Source organism: Carlito syrichta, unplaced genomic scaffold (genome assembly GCF_000164805.1).
Source record: "Carlito syrichta isolate Samal-C Ts95f unplaced genomic scaffold, Tarsius_syrichta-2.0.1 Scaffold306628, whole genome shotgun sequence".
Taxonomy (NCBI): Eukaryota; Metazoa; Chordata; class Mammalia; order Primates; family Tarsiidae; genus Carlito; species Carlito syrichta.
Genome location: NW_007250724.1, coordinates 489,401 through 498,157, shown reverse-complemented (window position 1 = coordinate 498,157; position 8,757 = coordinate 489,401). Strand labels below are relative to the sequence as shown.

The 8,757-nt window shown below is 50.0% G+C and overlaps 2 protein-coding genes across 8 annotated transcripts in view; both read left to right on the top strand.

The window, feature by feature from the left end:
- The window catches only part of CAMKV (CaM kinase like vesicle associated), a 15,950-nt gene extending 13,162 nt beyond the window's left edge, over positions 1-2,788 (top strand). For 4 of the 7 annotated variants that reach the window (XM_021715091.1, XM_008063179.2, XM_021715093.1 and 1 more), the window contains 2 exons: positions 481-568; positions 860-2,788. In XM_021715091.1, coding sequence (XP_021570766.1) covers positions 481-568; positions 860-1,447 — 676 coding nt within the window. In that variant the 3' untranslated portion in view covers positions 1,448-2,788. The remainder of the gene's footprint in view (positions 1-480; positions 569-859) is intronic. The other 3 variants (XM_021715094.1, XM_021715095.1, XM_008063180.2) reach the window with 1 other exon arrangement.
- A 1,389-nt stretch (positions 2,789-4,177) lies between these two features.
- TRAIP (TRAF interacting protein) overlaps positions 4,178-8,757 on the top strand; it is a 33,663-nt gene continuing 29,083 nt past the window's right edge. The window contains exon 1 of the mRNA XM_008063178.2: positions 4,178-4,376. Within this exon, the coding sequence (XP_008061369.1) occupies positions 4,279-4,376 (98 nt within the window). The 5' untranslated portion in view covers positions 4,178-4,278. The remainder of the gene's footprint in view (positions 4,377-8,757) is intronic.

The window sequence follows — 8,757 nt, the reverse complement described above, 5'->3', positions numbered from 1 at the left end:
TTTGAGTTGGAGTCTCACTCTGTCACCCAGGCTGGAGGGCAGTGGCATGCTCTCGGCCACTGCAGCCTCAACTTGCTGGGCTTAGGTGATAGGCGATCCTTTTGCTTCAGCCTTCCAAGTAGCTGGAACTACAGGCATGTGCCACCATGCCCAGCTCATTTAAAAAAAAAAATTTATTGTAGAGATGGGGGTCTCACCAGTTGCCCAGGCTGGTCTTGAACTGCTGAGCTCAGGCAATCCTCTCACCTCAGCCTCCCAAAGTGTTGGGATTGTAGATGTGAGCTACTGAGCTCAGCTGACCTCTGTCTTCCTCACACCTAGTAGGCCCCATCCTTGAGGCCTTGAGTGTGGAGGGGAGCATCCAGAGCTCAGGCCAGCTCAGGCCACCTGGTAGTTCCTGGATCCCACAGGGAAGGGCTGGGAGAGTCTCCATGAAGGCCCAAATCCCTTAGAGCCAGACACACTTGCAACCCTTCCCAGGATTTCCGGCAATGCTGCTTCTGATAAGAACATCAAGGATGGTGTCTGTGCCCAGATTGAAAAGAACTTTGCCAGGGCCAAGTGGAAGGTAAGGCTTGAATAGCTCCCTTTTTAGGCCCAATCCCAAGTGTTCCTTCTGGTACTCATAGTTTATTGCCTGCACCACACCCCTGCAGCCATATACAAGCTTTTCTCCGACCATCGGGTGTGGCTGTAGCTATTGTCATTACCTTAAGCAAGTGTTGAGCAGCTGGGTCCCTGGCTCTGGCGTGGTCAGAGGCAGATTGGGGATACCATGGAAGGGGTTGGATTTGGCCATTGCCAAGCAATGGATTTAGCTAGCCTTCCTCTAAGCCTTTCTTCACTGTCCTCTTTTCAGAAGGCTGTCCGAGTGACCACCCTCATGAAACGGCTCCGGGCGCCAGAGCAGTCCAGCATGGCTGCAGCCCAGTCTGCTTCAGCCACAGACACTGCCACCCCTGGGGCTGCAGGTGGGGCCACAGCTGCAGCAGCAAGTGGAGCTGCCTCAGCCTCTGAGGGCAGTGCTACCCCAGCCACAGAGGGTGATGCCGCTTGTGCTGCAAAGAGTGATAATATGGCCTCTGCAGACCGTAGTGCCACTCCGGCCACTGATGGAAGCATCACCCCAGCCACTGATGGGAGCGTCACCCCAGCCACTGATGGGAGCATCACCCCAGCCACTGATGGGAGCATCACCCCAGCCACTGACAGGAGCGCGACTCCAGCCACTGAAGGGAGAGCCACACCAGCCACAGAAGAGAGCACTGTGCCCACCACCCAAAGCAGTGCCACACTGGCCGCCAAGGCAGCTGCCACCCCTGAGCCGGCTATGGCCCAGCCGGACAGCACAGCCCCAGAAGGCACCACAGGCCCGGCTCCACCCTCTTGTAAAGGGGAAGAGGCTGCTGGCTTTGCCCAGGAGTCTCAGAGGGAGGAGACCAGCTGAGTGGCTGGCCTGGTGAGGGGGGGCGGGGGATGGGCAGGAGGGTGGGAGAGTAGATGAGGGGCTTCTCACTGTACATAGAGTCACTGGCATGATGCCCTCGCTCCCCTATGCCTCCACATCCCAGTGGGGGGGGCATGTCTGGGGGCCACGGGAGAGCAGTCTCCTGTGTGTATGTGTGTGAGTGGTGGGCAGGCCAGAGGCAGGGCCGGCCCCAGCCCCTGCATGGATTCCTTGTGGCTTTTCTGTCTTTTGCTAGCTTCACCAGTTTCTGTTCCCTGTGGGATGCTGCTCTAGGGATACTCAGGGGGCTCCTGCTCTCCTTCCCCTTTCCTTCTTGCCTCACCATTCCCCTAGGTAGGTCCTGCAGGTCCCATACTCTCCCAGGCCCTAAACTTGGGTGGCCTTGCCCTGAGAGCTGGTCCTCCAGCGAGGCCCTGTCAGTGGTCTTAGGCTCCTGCACATGATGGTGTGTGCCTGTGGTGTATGGGCTGCTAAAGGAGTGGATACAGGCTGGTATAGAGGATGCAGAAATCCAGGGCAGTATGTTTAGATCAAGACTGGTCACATGACTGGGGGCACTGCTCGCTAGCTTTGGGGTCCTCAGAAGTGGAAGAGAATGAGTGGGAGGGTATAAGCTTCCATCTTTGTCCCTGGGAAGTCCCTCTTAAATCCTTGTGTTATTTACTGCCCTCCTGAGTTCTGCAGTGGGCTGCCTTGTACCCTGAACCTCATGAGCTTCTAAGAGAAAGGAGGAACAATTAAGACGTGGCAATGAGACCTGGGAAGGCAGTATATAGGCCTAGCACTCAGTGCTCCAACCTAGCTGCGTCCATGCTCTGGGCAAAACAGGGAGGTCTGATAGTCCCTCACTTTCTAAATGCCTTCCTCCTTCTCCCCTACAGGCTCAGTCCACAAGTCTTCTCCATCCCAGGGGGCTTGCTGCATGACAATACCCCATAATCTGATTTGGAGGCTTGTCTTTTATAGGGGCAGGTTTTCTGCTCTCAATTCAACAACAAAATGGAGAACCCCCTCTATTTCTACAGATTACTTCTATCAGAGGCCCAGGTGCCTCAGAGCCACACTGAATTGCTCTTGTTTGGATGAGGAAGTAGAATAAGACTCCCCAGTTCCCCAAGGGAGGCTCCTGACAGGTTCCCTTTGTCAGACCCTACCATAGCCTGGACAGGCAGCCACACTGGTCCTCGCCCTTGCTCGGCACTCCGTGGTGGTCCTGCCCTTCTCCCTGCATGCCTGTGGGTCTGCTCTGGTGTGTGAAGGTCAGTGGACTGTGTGCCTGCTGTACCTGGCAAATAAACATCATCCTGCAAAGCCTCTGGCCATCCTCTTGCCTTTGCTTCCTCTGTCCTACTGGGAAGGAACCCCTGGAAGGCAGTGGGGAGGGGAGAAGCTGGGAGCAGTTTCGCAGGTAGTGGCTGGTGCTCAGTACCCTGTGGATTTCTTCAGCTGAGAATGAAGATCATCCTCACCACAGTGTATTCCTCAGTGGTGGTGGGGGTCCTCTGGATTCTAGAAATCCATGTGGGTGATGGGTTCTGGACTGGGTTAGGACTGAGAGTTCATATAAGGGCTGCTGTTCTGACTCTTGTTGACCAAGGAGCCTTGCTCTTGAGTTGGGCATAGAGCTGGAACCCACCCAGAGCCAACCACCACAGGGAGAGATCTTGCTCATAGCCAAAGTGGGCTTCCCTGGGCTGGGAAGAGGGTATAGGGTGGGAATTGCACTAAGGTTCCAGATTACTCTGTTGATTCCTTCTTCCTGTGAACACCTGTGTTTTCCACATAGGCCCAAAGTGAAATCTCATGCTGGGTCTACTTCAGCTGGAGCAGATCAGCTTTGTATTATGCGGCTCTGCATAAGGTATCTTCTGGGGAGAAGGAGTAACACTCCAACAAATACTAAACATGAAAATCTTTAAGGAGACTTACTGCAGCCCAGGTGGGTCTCGGTGAACACAACAGGGTTGCTGCTTTTTCTTAGGGAGGACATTAAAGATAACTTCTCTGATATAGGAATAATAAAAAGTTTGCTAGTCCCTGGTCTTTGATGCATCTGGGATTCCAAAATTCTTGCCCTACTACAGTCCCAGGCATAAATGATCCTCCTGGGAACTAAGAGATAGTAAAGGTACTTGTCCTAGCGTCCTCAAACACAGGGATCGCAATATCTTACTTGGATTAAGCCAAGGTTGACTTGGAGTGACCTGACGGGTTGGACCTGTGTGTCTATCTTTCCAGAATCACTCAGAACAGAGAACTGAGAGGGTGGAGTACTCTTTTTGTCTATGGGAACCATAGACTGTCAGCGCCCGGTCTAGCACTGCCCAGAATCCAAGGGACTCATCGTCCCACTCCCTTGCGACTGCAGTTTTCTCGGCTGTTCAGAAGTGCAAGAACAGAGCTTGAGGGGCCCTGACCCGGCCTGCCTCACGCCAGCTCTGGCTTGGGACCACAACGCCCTGCCTTGTCCTGGAAAAGAGCCCTGCTAGCGCCTTCGTCGTTCCCCACTCCAATCTAACGCTGGGCTCTCGAGATATAGGCCCAGTCCTCCCAGGAGAAGCCTGAGAGCAACCACGCTCCGCCCCAAGATTCTCTACGGCCGCTGGGCGGCTAAGCCCCGCCCTTGGTTCCACCTCTGAGAGTTTGTCCAATTCAGTCCAAGCATTTAGGCTCCGCCCCCAGCTTGGTGCTGTCACTTCCGGCCCGCTCCAGGAAGTCGCGCGTTGGAGCCAAATTTGAAGCCAGTGGAGGCGGGTGGGTGCGGTCACCGCCGTTTCCTTGGCTACCTGTGGCCCTTGAGTCCAGCCACCATGCCTATTCGTGCGCTGTGCACTATTTGTTCCGATTTCTTCGACCACTCTCGCGACGTGGCCGCCATCCACTGTGGCCACATCTTTCACCTGCAGTGGTGAGTGACCGCGGCATCGGGACCCGGCGTTAACTCCAGTACCGCTTCAGGACCGGGGAGTGTGGGCCCTCCAGGCGATCCGTCCCCAGAACCCAGACGGGTGATGAGAACCTAACTAGACGGAACCCCCGTGGGAGCTTCCCGACCTGGGCAGAAGCAGGCCAGGGCAAGCTTTCTGCCAGAGACGGTAGCTGAGTTGAGCTGGAGCGGAGAGACAGAGTTGGTCCAGTGAAGATAGCGTAGGTGCTTCCTTGATCACCTATACAAAGAGGTGTGACTTCAGAACTATTATCATGAGAAGGGGGTGAGCTTTCACCACATTTTATAGAAACCCGGTAGGCTTCTGGCTACCCGGGTTTGCTTAATAGTTTGGACTGACTCTGTTTAGAGTTATTTCACTGGTCGAACATCGCAATGTATTCGCCACGCCAGCAAACCTAGCTTAACGAAGGACAGGGAGAAGCTCTCCTATCCAGGGATCCTGCTGACCATGTAGGACCACTCTGTTAAGTGTTCAGCTAGTGGGCAAAGATTCCCCTAGCAGATGCAGACAGGCTGATTTGGAGCTCCTAGCAAAAGAGATAAGGCAGAGCGACCCCTGGTAGTAGTGGGTGATAATAGTCACAGGAAGCTTGTGAGACAAAAGGCCCAAGAATGCAGAGAGCCAGGCGCGGCTCTGATGGCTACTCTATTCGCAAAGCTTCCTTAGATCTGTATTGCTGACATCCCGAGTCCCATGCTGAGAGAACTATTGCTGTTTTGGTTAGACCAGAAATTAAGCTCGCCTGTACGAGTACTGTACTTTAGTACTTTTCTGTTTGCATGCTCTGTTTTCTTCTTTCATTTTACTTTAAACTTCTTTGTGTATTTATGTTTTACATGTGTCTCTTGAAAACAGAATTTAATTATGCTTTTAAAAATGTTGTCTGATAATCTTTCTATTTAACTGGACCAGTTAATTTACTTAAATTGTTACAATTACTGATGAAATGAAGATTAACTCTATTGTATTTAATGTTTTCTTTTTTGTTTTATCTGCTATGTCTTATTCTCTTATTTTTTGCCTTGATTAGAATTGGTTAAATGTTCTATGTCTCTCCATTTTTCTCTCAGTTTGGACGATACATACCCCATTTCCATTTCTTTGTGGTTATCCTAGAAATTAAAATATGTATTCGTAACTTACCAAATTCAAGGTTAAATATTTTTCTCATTTTCCCAGGCAATTCAAAGAACTTAGAATACTAACACCCTCTCTTCACTTCTATGTTATTGTTACTGAATGTTTTAATTCTATATTTTTTTTTTCGGAGTCAGGGTCTCACTCTGTCGCCCAGTCTGGAGTGCAGTGGCACAATCACAGCACAACATAGCCTCACATTCCTGGGTGCAAACGATCTTTCCACATCAGCCTCCCAAGTAGCTGGGACTACAGGCTTGTACCACCACACCTAGCCTATTTTAAAATTTTTTTTGTAGAGATGAGATCTCACTATGTTGCCTAGGCTGGTCTCAAACTCCTGGGCTCAAGCTGTCCTCCTGCCTTGACTTCCCAAAGTGCTGGGATTACGGGTGTAAGCTACGACACAGCACCAATTCTATGTATTTAAGTTTACATTAAATTAAATTAAAATTTTTTTTTTTTTTGAGTTGGAGTCTCACTCTGTCACCCAGACTGGAGTGCAGTGGCCGCTCCCGGCCACTGCAGCCTCGACTTGCTGGACTCCGGCAATCCTTCCCCCTCAGCCTTCCAAGTAGCTGGAACTACAGGCGTGCACTACCACGCCCAGCTAATTTTTTATTTTATTTTATTGTAGAGATGAGGTTTCACCAAGTTGCCCAGGCAGGTCACGAACCCGCGGGCTCAGGCAATCTACTCACCTCAGCCTCCCAAAGTACTGGGATTACAGACTGAGCCACCGAGCCCGGCTATTAAATTAAATTTATTTGTGAGTTGGAGTCTCACTGTTGCCCGGGCTGGTGCAGTGGAATAATCATGGCCACCGCATCCTCAACCTGCTGGGCTCAGGTGATCCTTCCTCCTCAGCCTTCCAAGTAGCTGGAACTATATAGGCATGTATCACCATGCCTGGCTAATTTTTTGATTCATTGTAGAGACAAGGTCTTGCCAAGTTGCCCAGGCTGATCTCCAACCCCTGGGCTCAGGCAATCTTCTCACCTTAGCCTACCACAGTACTGGGATTATAGGAGTGAGCCACCATACCCGGCTTCTATTATTATTATTGCTGTTGTTGTTGTTATTATTATTATTATTGAGTTGAAGTCTCACTCTGTCACACAGGCTGGAGTGCAGTGGCACGTACACAGCCACCACAGCCTCAACCTGCTGGGCTCAGGTAATCCTTCCACCTCAGCCTTCCAAGTAGCTGGAATTACAGGCACATACCACCACACCTGGCTAATTTTTTGATTTATTGAAGAGGCGAGGTATTGCCAAGTTGTCCAGGCTGATCTTGAATTCATGGTCTCAGGCAATCCTCTCACCTCAGCCTCCCAAAGTGCTGGGATTATAGGCATGAGCCACCATGCCTGGCCCTATTATTTTTAAATACACTTTTTGTTTGGAACAATTTTTTATTTTTTCTTTGAGTCAGAGTCTCACTCTTGTCACCCAGGCTGTAGTGCAGTGGCATGCTCACAGCCACTGCAGCTTCGACCTGCTGGGCTCAAGTGATCTTCCACCTCAGCCTTCCAAGTAGCTAGAACCACAGGCATGTGCCACCATGCCCGGCTAATTTTTTGATTTATTGTTGAGATGAGGTCTCGCCACGTTGCTCAGGCTGGCCTCGAAACCCAGAACTCAGGCAATCCTCTCGCCTCTGCCTTCCAAAGTGCTGGGATTATAGGCTTGAGCCACCGCGCCTGGCTGGAATAATTGTTGATTCACAGTCTAGTTGCAGAGATGGTACAGAGAGTTATCAATACCCTTTACACAACTTCCCCAATGTTGACATCTTTCATAATCATGGTATATTTGTCAAAACTAAGAAGTTAACATTGGTACAATACTATTAAATAAACTATAGAGTTTATTTGGAGTTCATCAGTTTTTTCACCAATGTTCTTTTTTCTGTTCCAGGTTCCAATTCAGGTTACCACACTGTGTTTAGTCATCATGTTTCCTTAGTCTCCTCTGGTTTGTGACAGTCTCTCTCTTTCCTTAATTTTTTTTTTTTTTTGAGTTGAAGCCTCACTCTGTCGCCCAGACTGGAGGGCAGTGGCTGCTCCCGGCCACCGCAGCCTCACCTGCTGGGCTCCGGCGATTCTTCTGCCTCAGCCTTCTGAGTAGCCGGAATTACAAGCATGCGCTACCACGCCCAGCTGACTTTTTGATTTATTGTAGAGATGAGGTCTCGCTGCCCAGGTGGGTCTCGAACCCGCGGGCTCAGGCAATCCACTCACCTCAGCCTCCCAAAGGTGCGGGATTACAGGCTGAGCCACCGAGCCCGGCTTTCCTTATTTTTTTAATGGCTTTGACACTTTTGAGGAGTCAAAAGTGTAAAATGTCCCTTAATTTGGGTTTGTCTGGTGTTTTCTCATGATTAGAGTGGGATTATAGGTTTCTGGGAAGACTATCACAGAAGTGAGAGACCCTCATCACATCTTATCAGGAGATACATGACAGCATGACTTATCTCTAATGATAATAACCTTTGGGTTATGATTCAATACTATTATTTATTCAGAATGGGCCTTCTGCTCCCACATTTTTCGTTTTTTCCCCCAAGAGACAGAGTCTTGTTATGTTGCCCAGGTTGATCACAAACTCCTGGGCTCAAGCAATCTTCCTCAGCTTTCCTTTTTTTTTGAGTTAAGAGTCTCACTCTGTTGCCCAGGATGGAATACAGTGACACGCCCCTGGCCACCGCCGTCTCTACCTGCTGGGCTCAGGCAATCCTTCCACCTCAGCTTTCCAAGTAGCTGGAACTACAGGCGCACGCTATCACACCTCACCTGGCTAATTTTTTGATTTATTGTAGAAATGAGGTCTCACCATGTTGCCCAAGCTGGTCTTGAACCCGCGGGCTCAGGCAATCCTCTTGCCTCACTCCCAAAGTACTGGGATTACAGGCTTGATCCATCACGCCTGGCCTTTCTTCAGCTTTCTAAACAGTTGGGACTACAGGCATGTGCCACTGAACATGGCTGCCTTTTTTTCTTATTATAGTAAAATATAGATAACATAAAATTTATGATTTTAACTTTTTCTTTTTTAACTATCTATTTGTTTTTATTGTAATAAAATATAAATAACGTAAAATTTATCATTTTAACCTTTTTTTTTTTTGAGTTGGAGTCTCACTCTGTCGCCCAGACTGGAGTGCAGTGGCCGCTCCCGGCCACCGCAGCCTCGACCTGC